This window comes from Salvelinus sp. IW2-2015, linkage group LG13 (genome assembly GCF_002910315.2).
Source record: "Salvelinus sp. IW2-2015 linkage group LG13, ASM291031v2, whole genome shotgun sequence".
Lineage (NCBI taxonomy): Eukaryota > Metazoa > Chordata > Actinopteri > Salmoniformes > Salmonidae > Salvelinus > Salvelinus sp. IW2-2015.
The window spans coordinates 23,757,694-23,772,195 of NC_036853.1; the positions used below are offsets into that span (position 1 = coordinate 23,757,694).

The 14,502-nt window shown below is 41.5% G+C and overlaps 1 protein-coding gene across 1 annotated transcript in view; it reads right to left on the reverse strand.

The window, feature by feature from the left end:
* Window positions 1-14,502, reverse strand: part of LOC111972342 (carboxyl-terminal PDZ ligand of neuronal nitric oxide synthase protein-like) — a 260,880-nt gene that overhangs the window by 224,909 nt on the left and 21,469 nt on the right. Inside the window, exon 2 of the mRNA XM_023999365.2 lies at window positions 4,782-4,853. Coding sequence (XP_023855133.1) covers window positions 4,782-4,853 — 72 coding nt within the window. The remainder of the gene's footprint in view (window positions 1-4,781; window positions 4,854-14,502) is intronic.

The window sequence follows — 14,502 nt, forward strand, 5'->3', positions numbered from 1 at the left end:
ATGGGAAAAATGTATGCACTCACTACTGTAAGTCGCTCTGGGAAAAAATTATAAAATGTCAAACAAAAGCCTGCACACCGTGCAGTTTTCCAGGACCAGTGTTATATGTAGATGATGATCCCTGATGTAGGCTTGCTATATCCTCAGAGAGCAGCAGTAGCATCACATTACGACTTTAACACCCAGCAGCATCCCTCCCACTTCAGAGAACAGGACAGGACATTAATGGTGCAGAGGTTATTTCATTTGACAGGCGCCTGGATCCCATCTCATTACTGTCAATCACATAGACACAGGTAAACACCAGGCAGCAGGATAATTGAAGAGCCAAATAAATGAGATGCTGAGAGTGAATCACTGAAACACAATGCCTCTGCCTGTCTCTCTCTTCTCTGTCTCTCTGTCTGTCTTTCTCTCTGTTCTCTCTCCCCCTCTTTCTGTCTAGCGGTCTCTCTCTTTCTGTATTTGTCTGTACCCCTCTCTCCCTCTATTTTCTACCGCTCTCTATCAAGGCTGTAATGCTGTTTAAATGAAACCTCTGTAGTTAATTTGAGACAAAAGGATTACATGGAGAACTGTAGATGATGTGGCGTGGGAGACACAAGGGCTGGAGGAGCAGTCACCACCATGCCTATACTCACACCCATACACATACATATCCATGTGCACCATATCCATACCCACACTCAAACCCATACCAATGCCCTATACCCAGACCTATACCCTGTATGCCGGCACATACAGTAAAGAGGGAGCTAGGCAAAGGGCGCACTTACATTTGCAGGCACTATACAACCAGTAGTTGACCCCTATGACCCTATCAGTTCAGTCATTCAGTATGAGTACAAACAAGCTAATACCACACTGTTCAATATGAACAAATTACAATATTTATTATGACTAAATTGAACTTACTGGAATAATTACACAGTAATAAGGACACTGTAATGTAGAAATGTAACAAGGTCTGATTTAACTATTTTCACACATAACCTGTTCTCCTGCCAACAACAACAGCTGCTGTTATCCCCAGCAGCGTTACGCACTCTGGGCAGCGATCCTCGGCTCTCAAACGGTTTGCACCTTTACGGGAACCTCTAAGTAACAACGTCTAAAAATAACAAACAATGATTGATAGCAAGCCATGTGGTGTGGTGGGAGTATGGGAGAATTGAACATATTTGAAAAACACTAAAGATAAAAACTTTCTCCTGAGGATACGTGATGTTCCACAGGAATCTCCTTTGAGATAGAAATCTAACTTCACATGCACTTACAGGACATTGCATGTACTGGTAAACCAGTGATGACATTGCCTACTTTTATCAAACAGCCAACATTATCATGCAGAGGAGGAATCAACAGGACATAGAAAAAGTAAATGGTTATAAGACAAGAAACACAGGATGGTGGTGAATATTGAGTTCAGAGGCTACATTTTAAGACGGACAAAGAAAAAGAGAGAGACTTCCAAAAGCAGTTTCTATTAAGTATGTCCACCCCACTGCCTCACTTCAAAGATCTCCATCCCTGATTACCGTCCGACCATCTGGACTATAGCCCTACTACACTCTCACATGAGAACAAGAAAAAGCGGCCACGTAGACTTTAAACAAGCCTAAAAATCTGAGTAATAAATTCTGTCTGTTCCAGTATTGCTTATCTATGCCGATTTAGTCCTGCAAGGCGAGTCATTTGTTGATTGATTTGTCACACTTTCTGGTGGTGTGGTCAAATTGTACTGGAGGCGGTAGAAGGGCCACCCAGGGGAGGGTAGTGCGTTTTATCCATGGTTTACATCAAGGGATTTTGGTACTTTCCCTGTACGTTAGCCTATGCACAGTACTGACATGAGTTGCCGCCGTTGGCTCTGGGTTCCTATTTGTCACACTCCTCTGATATTTGCCTCTCCAAAGGCCACGAAACAACATGTTTTGTTGACCATGATGAGTCTTTTTTATCAGAGTTATTGATCTCACAACAAGCCAGACTCAAGTAACTTCCATGACAGTTTTGTGGTGCTGAAACGTGAAGCGGCAGCCGCGGAGAAATCAATCGGGAGGTGGCCAGCACGTGGTGCTGAAATTAGGCTAATTTGAGTAATTCATTTCAAGTCTTCATTTTAATTTTAATTATCTAACAAGAGGGCTTTGTGTTGGAGCCTATTTCTTCCTATTTAAGAAATAAGAGGTAGGCCTACCTGCTTGACATACTACATTATAGGCCATTTATTGATTTGTCAGCCAATTCCTCCAGTAGTGTCACCTCTACTTAAATACCTCTGTGTTGTGAAGGGCTTGGTGTGTTAAGCTAAAACCAGTGCTTGAATTGAGGGGTAGGCCTATGTGAGTGTATGCCATAGCCTAATTTTTGCTAGTTTAAGATTATGAAGAAACTAAAACGGATTCTGAATATATAAAGTGATCTTTAACGACAATGCTTTAGGCTAAAAACAAGGCACAAGAAAGACACGCCTCTGATGCATATAGGGGCTAATGGTCTTTGGTTAATCTCTATGACATTCAGAGGCTGAGCTAAGAAGAAAAAGAAAATACTTTGGAAGTAGGCCTACAGATGTCGGATCTTAACTTGATCACTCTTTTGTCGCTGAGAATTTTCCTGGTGCATCAGGACATTCAAATGAGCCTCGTGAGTCCCTGAAAAAGAGCAGTTCTCTTTCTCTCCATGCGGGGGCTAATAAAATAATAGCAATAGGCTAGACCAACATTAATTTCCATTCATTAAAATTGTCTGATAAATTGCCACAGTAGATTTGCCGTGGTAAACAATGAAATACTTTATTTCTATTGTACGGAATGCTTGTAAAAAATGGCCTTAGTCTGTTCAAAAATGACTCCAGTTCCAGTGGCATGCATTGAAATGTGTGGCTTTCTTTTGCAAAATATCTATGAAGTAACAGGCTTATTTTCAAATAACTGGCATTAAGGTGTGGGACGCTCACTGTATTACAGGGCCCGGTTTCCCAAAAGCATATTGAGGCTAAGTTAATCGTTAAGTTAAGTTCATCGAACCTTTGTAGGAGCATCTTTAGATCTCAGAGCTGTTTCCCAAAACCCTCGTTAACGTTGAACTTCAAAACGCTCGTAATATAATGCCTGCCTCAGACCACTCGTCGAACAGCTAAGTGCGTTGTTAGATGCTTTTTTGCCCTCCCGCGTCACTTTATACACAGAAGATCTCCGCTAAACATAGAATCACATGGCTTATCCATATATCTGTGACTGCCGATAACTTCAGAACAAAGTTGACTACAAATACAAAGTTGCCAATGTCTTTGAAATTGACACAACAAGCGATGTATAAAAATATGCTTCAAATGAAAACCGAGATGACTGCGATAAAATATAAACAGTAGGCTATAGGCCTATTTCAATCATATTGAAATACCTTTCATGTTCAATCAATTGAGTTCTATTTTGATACTTGTAGGGTACTATCTGTAATTTTTCTCAATATCTTTTATGATGTGTAGCCTAACATGTGCGCAATGATGTGCCAAATCAGTGATTGAATGCATTTTATTGAGTAAGCATTAGAATAATCCACCTCAATATTTGCAGCCGTAGGTGGTAATATCTCCCTAGGAGCTGATCCGTCGTCAGTATAGTGAAATAATAAAAATTTGAATGGAGAAAGCTGATCCGATAGCAGCGCTCCCTTTTTTCGTTCCATCAGTATCGACACACGCTCCAACGACGCACTTAGCGACAGTTCTCTCTGCGTGGCGTTTTGGGAAACGCATGTTACATCTTTGGCTGTTGTAGGAAAGGTGCATCGTTAAAATAAAATACTCATAAGCCTTAGATCCATCACTATTGGGAAACTGGGCCTAGTTCTATTTCACTCCAGCAGCTGGCATATTCTGTCCATTCAAAATTCATTTGTGGGAACATGGCGGCTCTCAACACCCGACAACAGAAAGAGTTGGCCACTCTTGCCTATGCCGTTCGGCCATCYCTCATCCATATATTTATATGTACATATTCTTATTCATTCCTTTACACTTGTGTGTAAAAGGTAGTTGTTGTGAAATTGTTAGATTACTTGTTAGATATTACTGCATGGTCGGAACTAGAAGCACAAGCATTTCAATACACTCGCATTAACATCTGCTAACCATGTGTATGTGACCAATAAAATTTGATTTCATTTGAACGGATCTTGGGGTGTATGATTATACGAATCCACAGTTTTGAAGTCAAAACGTAAATTGTTTGCCTCGCAGCYGAATCGGGGGATCTGACCTATGCGGAGAACAGGATTAGCATCTACCCAGATCTGAGTGCCGAACTGCTGAAACAGAGGGCGACCTACAAGGTGAGATCCCAGCCACGCAAGCTAAACCTGAGATGCGGCTTCATCCACCAGGCAAAATAAATCTTGACCCTTCCATAATGGTTCTGGGTGAGTCCTCCTTCATTTTTGATTTATTCCTTTATTTAACTTGGCAAGTCAGTTAAGAACAAATTCTTATTTTCAATGACAGCCTAGGGTTAACTGCCTTGTTCAGGGGCAGAACGACAGATTTATTTATCTTGTCAGCTCAGGGATTTGATCTTCCAACCTTTCGGTTACTAGTCCAACGCTCTAACCACAAGGCTACCTGTCAACCTTCATGTTCTAGCCCCAACACATATCTAGCTAGATTTACCCCATGGCCTACATGCCAATGAGGCATTATGTGGCAGGTTCGACAACGGAACAACAGTAGCTGAGGTGAGGTAGGTGACTAGTTTGTTTAGATGAAAGGGACAACTAACCCGTATTCTCCTCATAGCAGCCACAATCTCCACTCTGCTGTTCGGCCGAGCCACGTCCAGACTGCCGATGTACTGGTTAYGAACAAAACAGAAAGCAATGATAGAAATGTTACCATATTTATTTGACCATTGTGATATATTCTACAGTGGCAATTTTTTTMGGGGGGGTATATAATTATTACAAGATAATATCACGCTATTACAAAATAATTAAAGAAACTATAATGAAATAATCCATTATCTCGTTAATACGAGAAAGATAATGTTATAATGAGAAAGATCTAGCTAATACAAGACAATCCGGTTGCACGTTATTAAGAGAAATAGCCTTTATTATGCTGAAACGTTAAGCTTGGCTTCCTCTCATACACAGGTTGACATTATGTCCGGTTTGCTTGAGTTAACCGACTTTTATTTTCTCCTCGGTTTGAGGCATTGGGAGATACAGTGTTAGTGTCATGAGCAATATAGATGGTGTTGTCATTAGTTTACGTCCATCGCGGGGAATTCTGAGTTCTCTAAGACTCTACTGATGGAAAAAACTACCAAACCTCCTTGATATAGCTTTATTCCTTCTTGATCAACTGGGCCGACATGGGAAGCTTCATGTATACAAACAAATACATATTAAATGCATCCAAGAATGATATGTGGTGACCTAAAACACAGTCAGGCATTTACTTCATATTCTAGACCCCCATGGAGTGCACCTTTTGGTGGAAGTATCTGGGAACGAGATTAGCTAGCATGCTACCTAACCTTCACAACCAAGAGGACAGAGAGGAACAGCTTAGGTAAGTGTCCTTTTTGTCTTGTAATTTTACATTTGGAAGGTGCATTGAAACAATTAGCTAGCATGATTATATTACCTCTAACACAGTCAACTAGCTAGCTAGCAAGCTAAATGAATGATCATTGAAATTAGCTACTCTCGAGGGATTACTATGGTAGCTAGCTATGGCTATTCTCAAGAACAAGCAAGCCTGTATCTGAGGAGCATGTCCAACTGATTGAGCGTTCTACTCAACGCATTCTCAATGAGCGTTGATTTAATCAAAAGTGCATTACAGTGGCTTGGATATACTGTACAAAGATTGCAAAAGGAGGCAAATAATTTGTAGGACAAGCTTTTGTCATAATTTTGATGCTGCCAGATTGACTTTAGATTCAGTATAACGTTAGCTAAAATTGAGTGGAGACTAGCTAACATTACCATTGCTAGCTATTTTTGACAAACTTTGCTAGCTAATGACAACATCGCCATCCATTTGACAACATGATAATGATGGCATAGTTGTTTCCTACTAAGCATTTGCCTACTTTTGCAATGCCATCATATTTCCAGGCAACTGTTGTGTTATTTAGACGAAAAAGTCGTTGGCCTGCATCACAGGAGGTTGGTGGCACCTTAATTGGTAAGGACGGGTTGTGGGACTCCAAGACAGACAGACAGACAGACAGACAAAGACACACCCAGGGCTTATGGTAATGGCTGGAGCGGAATTGGTGGAATGGTATCAAATACATCAAACACATAGTTTCCCTGTGTTTGCTTCGTTCCAGGCATTACTATGAGCTGTCCTCCTCTCAGCAGCCTCCAGCCTCAGCAGTCATCTATCATGACTTTTGGGCACCACTATGGTGCCGCCGGCAGAGGGKGGCTTYAGAACYTGATGACGCAACCCAGTGACGGAGGTGCAACCTATGAATAGCGACATTGGTTTTGCATTTGTCTATTTTGCCAAGGTATCAGACCGTGTGTGTCTGTAAGTCTGTCTACCTGCCAGTCGGTCGGTCTGTCTTGGAGTTCCAGATGTCGCTGGAGGAGTGGTGGTAGCCACTTGAGGGCAACTTTACTGGATTACATGTAGGAGCTCTGTTAATCTTTAACAGTAGATACAAGTATCCTATATTAGGTACTACTAAGGTGCTAGCGAGCTAGTACATGTACATATGGATTTACAGTACTAATAATATTTAATTAATGCACTTTGTCCAATTTTACCCAAGAGAACAATCCAGACWAAGAATTTGCATGTGATAAGATCATAATAAATACTAGTATTATATTGGTATTATATAGATAGAGTGGACCTGATCCTAGACCAGCACTCCTACTCTGATGGCAAATTCTCTCTCTCCCTCATCCTTTCTATAACTTAAGATTGACCCCCTTGTAAATGTGGGTGAGTGGACATACAGATCTGGGACTAGCCTAGCAACAGCAGCTCTTCTCAACTATTGGCAAGGATTTATTTGACACCCAATCACCATGAGAGATGCTTTATTTTGCAATCAACACTTCTATTGCAGGAGGTAAGCACCTATCAGATCCCCCTGCTGTCCTTCACCACTCGGTGCAGTCTGCTGACCATTGCTGAGACCAGGAAGATGTCCGCCAGCCGAAGTAGGGGCCAAGTTCATTGCCATGCAATGCTCTACCGACCGAGGTAGGCTTTGGCTTCCAGGTGGGTCACAGTTACAATCCCCGTTGCTTCCACCCACTTCACATTCTTCTTCAGGTGCTGATATTACTTTCTAAATTAAATGTTATTATGGTCAGATTACTTATAATAGTGATCGATTATATCCACTCAAGGGACAGTACCAGAGACTGTAAGGGGGCTGTTGCCTGATTAGAAGTTTACAGAAGTTATTTTTGTAATACATTATTTTCTATATTAGTTTAGGGTTCATCTAATCCCAACCTGACAGTGTGCCTTTCAACTATTCTATTTTGTTTTCCAACCCTCAGGAAACCATGAGAAGGGAGTGGGCCACCTGACCAACACCATTGCTGTGTATGGTTAAACTCCAACAGCTCCTCTAGGTGCTTCAGCAGACCTACTGTCTTTTAGATCCTTCTGAAACGGTCCACTATCAGCCAAGTGAGGATGCTCTCCCATGGAAAGGATGAGCTGTTGTGGCAAAAAAATGGCAGAAAGTTGCCTAAGTCGTGCCTCGTTTTCTGAAACGTTATAAAATTTACTCTTAATATCTTAGTGCATTAAACTGACAACTACAACAGACTGTTTAAGGCAAAGCATGTTTTCCTGTCATCGAGAATCTGAAATATTAAAGTAGCGAGTTAGGATCCTCCTCATCCCCATTTTGCACTATTGAGAGCAACGTGACAGACTGTATCACAGCCTGGTATGGCGATTGCACTGTCCATAACCGCAGGGCTCTCCAGTGTGTGGGCGGTCAGCCCAACGCAATACCAGAGCACACTGCCTGCCCTCCAGGACATCTACAGCACCTGTGTCACAGGAAGGTCAAGAGAATCATCAGCCTCAGCCACCCGAGCCATGACCTCTTCACCCTGCTACGATCTTACAAGGCGGAGACAGTACAGGTGCATCAAGCTGGGACAGAGAGACTGAAAAACTGCTTGTATCTCCAGGTATACAGTGCATTCGGAAAGTATTCAGACACCTTGATCTTTTCCATATTTTGTTACATTCCAGTCTTATTCTAAATTGATTAAAAAATCGAAATAACTCATCAATTCTACACACAATAGCACATAATGACAAAGCGAAAACAGGTTTTTTATTCAGACCCTTTACAATGAGACTTAAATTGAGCTCTTTATACATAGACATGGAATCACAGGCAACTTTAATAATGGAACACGAGTACCTTTAATAATGTTTACATACTGCTTTATCTCGTATGTACTGTATTCTATTCTACTGTATTTTAGTCAATGCCACTCCGACATTGCTCGTACTAATATATTTCTTAATTCCATTCTTTTACTTTTAGATTTGTGTATTGTTGTGAATTGTTAGATACACTGCACTGTTGAGCTAGGAACACAAGCATTTTGCTACACATTTTTGCTACACCTGCAATAACATCTGCTGAATATGTGTATGTGACCAATAAAAATTAGATTTGATTTGGAAAGCAACCCTGTCGTTATAGGTCCCAAGTTGACAGTGCATGTCAGAGCAAAACCAAGCCATGAGGTCAAAGGAATTGTCCGTAGAGGTCCGAGACAGGATTGTGTCGAGGTCCCCAGAAGACAGCGGCCTTCATAATTCTTAAATGAAGAAAGTTTGGAATCACAAAGACTCTTCCTAGCACTGGCCGGCTGGCCAAACTGAGCAATCGTGCCAAGAAGGGCCTTGGTCAGGGAGGTACAAGAGCCCGATCGTCTCTGACAAAGCTCCAGAGTTCTTCTGTGGAGATGTAGAACCAGCACTCCAGCAATCAGACCTTATGGTAGAGTGGCCAGATGGAAACCACTCCTCATTAAGGCACATGACAACCCGCTTGGAGTTTGCCAAAGGGCACCTAAAAGACTCTCAGACCATTGAGAACAAGATTATCTGGTCTGATGAACCAAGATTGAACACTTTGCGCTGAATGCCAAGCATCACGTCTGGAGGACGTGATATATGCACGTATATACACCTGTTCTGAAAGGCCCAGAGTTTGCAACACCACTAAGCAAGGGCACCACCAAACAAGCTGCACCATGAAGACCAAGGAGCTCTCCAAACAGGTCAGGGACAAAGTTGTGGAGAAGTACAGATCAGGACTGGGTTATAAAAAAATATCCAAAAACTTTGAACATCCCACGGAGCACCATTATATCCATTATTAAAAAATGGAAAGAATATGGCACCACAACAAACCTGCCAGAGAGGGCCGCCCACCAAAACTCACAGACCAGGCAAGGAGGGCTTAATCAGAGAGGCAAAAGAGACCAAAGATAACCCTAAACGAGCTGCAAAGCTCCAGAGCGGAGATTGGAGTATCTGTCCATAGGACTACTTTAAGCAGTACACTCCACAGAGCTGGGCTTTACGGAAGAGTGGCCAGAAAAAAGCCACTGCTTAAAGAAAATATAAGCAAACACGTTTGGTGTTTTCCAAAAGGCATGGGGGAGACTCCCAAACATAAGGAAGAAGGGTACTCGGTCAGATGAGACTAAAATGTAGATTTTTGGCCATCAAGGAAAACGCTATGTCTGGCACAAACCCAACACCTCACATCACCCGCAAACACCATCCCCACAGTGAAGCATGGTGGTGGCAGCATCATGCTGTGGGGATGTTTTTCATAGGCAGGGACCGGGAAACTGGTCAGAATTGAAGGAATGATGGATGACACTAAATACAGGGAAATTCTTGAGGGAAATTCTTGAGGGAAACCTGTTTCAGTCTTCCAGAGATTTGAGACTGGGATGGAGGTTCATCTTCCAGCAGGACAATGACCCTAAGCATTGCTATAAGCAACACCTGGTGGTTTAAGGGAAACATTTAAATGTCTTGGAATGCATAGTCAAAGCCCAGACCTCAATCCAATTGAGAATCTGTGGTATGACTTAAAGATTGCTGTACACCAGTGGAACCCATCCAACTTGAAGGAGCTGGAGCAGTTTTGCCTTGAAGAATTGTGCAAAAATCCCAGTGGCTGATTGTCAAGCTTATAGAGACATACCCCAAAAATACTTGCAACTGTATTGCTGCAAAAGATGGCTCCTCAAAGTATTGACTTTGTAGGGGGGGGGGTGAATTGTTATGCACGCTCAAGTTTTCAGGTTTTTGTCTTATTTCTTGTTTGTTTCACAATAAAAAATATTTTGCATATTTAAAGTGGTAGGCAGGTTGTGTAAATAAAATGATACAAAACCCCAAAAATACATTTTAATTCCAGGTGTAAGCAACAAAATAGGAAAAATGCCAAGTGGGTGGGTGAATACTTTCGCAAGCCACTGTAGCTCTGAATCCACAATATGGCAGAGATTGAAAAGCCATAAAACATACAGTACCAGTCAAAAGTTTGACACGCCTACTCATTCAAGGGTTTTTCTTTATTTTTAATATTTTATACATTGTAGAATAATAGTGAAGACATCAACACCATGAAATAACACATGGAATCATGTGTAGCCAAAAGTGTTAAACAAATCAAAATATATTTTATATTTGAGCTTCTTTGAAGTAGCCACACTTTGCCTTGATGACAGCTTTGCACACACTCTTGGCATTCTCTCAACTAGCTTCACCTGGAATGCTTTTCCAACAGTCTTGAAGGAGTTCCCATACATGCTGAGTACTTGTTGGCTGCTTTTCCTTCCTTCTGCGGTCCAACTCATCCCAAACCATCTCAATTGGGTTGAGGTCGGGTGATTGTGGAGGCCAGGTCATCTGATGCAGCACTCCATCACTCTCCTTCTTGGTCAAATTGCCCTTACACAGCCTCACAGACAGTTTCACCAGCAAAACACCCCCACACCTCCTCCTCCATCCTTCACGGTGGGAACCACACATGCGGAGAGCATCCGTTCACCTACTCTGTCTCACAAAGACACGGTGGTTGGAACCAAAAATCTCAAATTTGGACTCCTCAGACCAAAGGACAGATTTCCACTGGTCTAATGTCCATTGCTCGTGTTTCTTGTCCCAAGCAAGTCTCTTCTTATTATTTGTATCCTTTAGCAGTGGTTTCTTTGCAGCAATACGACCATGAAGGCCTGATTTCACGCAGTCTCCTCTGAACAGTTGATGTTGAGATGTGTCTGTTACTTGAACTCTGTGAAGCATTAATTTGGGCTGCAACTCTAATGAACTTGTCCTCTGCAGCAGAGGTCATTCTGGGTCTTCCTTTCCTGTGGCGGTCCTCATGTGAGCCAGTTTCATCATAGTGCTTGATGGTTTTGAAATTTTTCGGATTGACTGACCTTCATGTCTTAAAGTAATGATGTACTGTCATTTCTCTTTGCTTATTTGAGCTGTTCTTGCCATAACATGGACCTGATCTTTTACCAAATAGGGCTATCTTCTGTATACCACCCCTACCTCATTACAACACAACCGATTGACTCAAACACATTAAGAAGGGAATAAATTCCACAAATTAACTTTCAAACAAGGCTCACCTGTTAATTGAAATGCATTCCAGGTGACTACCTCATGAAGCTGGTTTGGAGAAGGCCAAGAGTGTGCAAAGCTGTCATCAAGGCAAAGGGTGGTTCCATATGTGTTATTTCATAGTTTTGATGTCTTCACTATTATTCTACAATGTAGAAAAGAGTAAAAATAAAGAAAAACACTAGAATATGTRTGTGTCCAAACTTTTGACTGGTACTGTACGTTTTTGGTTATGGTCAATAATATCAAAGGCTGGACTGAAATCTACCAGTACAGCTCACACAATCTTCTTTAATCAATTTATTTGAACCAATTATCAGTCATTTGTGTCAGTGCAGTACATGTTGAGTGCCCTTCTCTATAAGCATGCTGAAAGTCTGTTGTTTTCAGTTTGCTAAGAGCTGGCAGCAAGCTGATTGGTCTGCTGTTAGAACCAGTTAAGCCTGCTTTTCCACTCTTGGGTTGTGGAATGACTTTGGCTTCCCTCCAAGCCTGAGGACAAACACCTTCCTCTAGACTCAGAATAAAGATATGACAGATAGAAGTGGCCAAAGAGTCAGCTTCCATCCTCAGTAGCCTTCCATCTAAGTTGTCAATGCCAGGAGGTTTATCATTATTGATCGATAACACAAATTTTACCAAATTCAAATTTACAATGCTTTTCCTTCATTATATATTTTTTTATGCATGAATACAATGGCTCACTGTTTGTTGTTGGCATTTCCTGCTTAAGWTTGCCCACTTTGCCAATTAAGTAATCATTAAAATAATTGGTAACATTAGGGCCTCCCGAGTGGTGCATCGGTGCTAGAGGCGTCACTATAGACCCGGGTTTGACCTTTTGGAACCTTGGTTCTCCTAGATATAGCCACTGTATTGTGATCACTGCATCCAATGGGTACGGATACAGCTTTAGAACAGAGTTCTACAGTATTAGTAAAAATGTGATTAATACATGTGGATGATCTTGTTCCTGTAGTATTTGTCCCGTGTGGCTCAGTTGGTAGAGCATGGCGCTTGCAACGCCAGGGTTGTGGGTTCATTCCCCACGGGGGGACCAGGATGAATATGTATGAACTTTCCAATTTGTAAGTCGCTCTGGATAAGAGCATCTGCTAAATGACTTAAATGTAATGTAAATGTAAATTCCCTGGTAAGTTAATTAATAACCTGAACCAGAAAACAGGCACTGGTAAGTTGGTTAGGACATCTACTTTGTGTATGACACAAGTCACTTTTCCAACAATTGTTTACAGACAGATTATTTCACTTATAATTCACTGTATCACAATTCCAGTGGGTCAGGAGTTTACATACACTAAGTTGACTGTGCCTTTAAACAGCTTGGAAAATTCCAGAAAATTATGTCCATGGCTTTAGAAGCTTCTGATAGGCTAATTGACATAATTGAGTCAAATTGAGGTGACCTGTGGATGTATTTCAAGCCTACACTCAAACTCAGTGCCTCTTTGCTTGACATCATGGGAAAATCAAAAGAAATCAGCCAAGACCTCAGAAAAAAAATTGTAGACCTCCACAAGTCTGGTCATCCTTGGGAAGCAATTTCCAAATGCCTGAAGTACCATGTTCATCTGTAACAAACAATAGTAGCCAAGTATAAACACCATGGACCACGCAAGCGTCATATTCCCGCAGGAAGGAGACGCGTTCCTGTCTCCTGGAGATGAACTACTTTGGTGCGAAAAGTGCAAATCGTCCCAGAACAAGAGAAGGAACCTTGTGAAGAGCTGGAGGAAACAGGTAAAAAGTATCTATATTCACAGTAAAACGAGTCCTATATCGACATAACCTGAAAGGCCGGCTCAGTGACAAAACCGCACATAACACTGCTCCAAAAACCGCCATAAAAAAGCCAGACTACGGTTTGCAACTGCACATGGGGACAAAGATCGTACTTTTTGGAGAAATTCCTCTGGTCTGATGAAACAAAAATAGAACAAAAACAAGCACTGGGGTGCTTGCTGCAAGAGCGACTGGTGCACTTCACAAAAATAGATGGCTTCATAAGGAGGGGAAATTATGGTGATATATTGAAGCAACATCTCAGACATCAGTCAGGAAGTTAAAGCTGGTCGCAAATGGCTCTTCCAAATGGACCAATGACCCCAAGCATACTTCCAAAGTTGTTGGCAAAATGGCTTAAGGACAACAAAGTCAAGGTATTAGAGTAGCCATCACAAAGCCCTGACCTCAATCCCATAGAAAATTTGTGGGCAGAACTGAAAAAATGTGTGCGTGCAAGGAGGCCTACAAACCTGACTCAGTTACACCAGCTCTGTCAGGAGGAATGGGCCAAAATTCACCCAACTTTTTGTGGCAAGCTTGTGGAAGGCTACCTGAAACGTTTGACCCAAGTTAAACAATTTAAAGGCAATGCTACCAAATACTAATTGAGTGTATGTAAACTTCTGACCCACTTGGAATGTGATGAAAGAAAAAAAATGCTGAAATAAATCATTCTCTCTACTATTATTCTGGCATTTCACATTCTTAAAATAAAGTGGTGATCCTAACTGACCTAAAACAGGGGATTTTTACTCTGATTGATTAAATGTCAGGAATTGTGAAAAACTGAGTTTAAATGTATTTGGCTAAGGTGTATGTAAACTTCCAACTTCAACTGTACACTATCAAGCATTTCACACACATTATTTTAGATACTGACTGTTAGCGCTTGGTGGCTTATAGCAACACCCCAAAATAATAGGCTTTAGATGAGGCAGGTGAATCTGCAGCCACATTTCTTCAATAACACTTCTCTAAACATTACTGGGATTTGACTATTGATATATATAGCAACACCTCCCCCATAA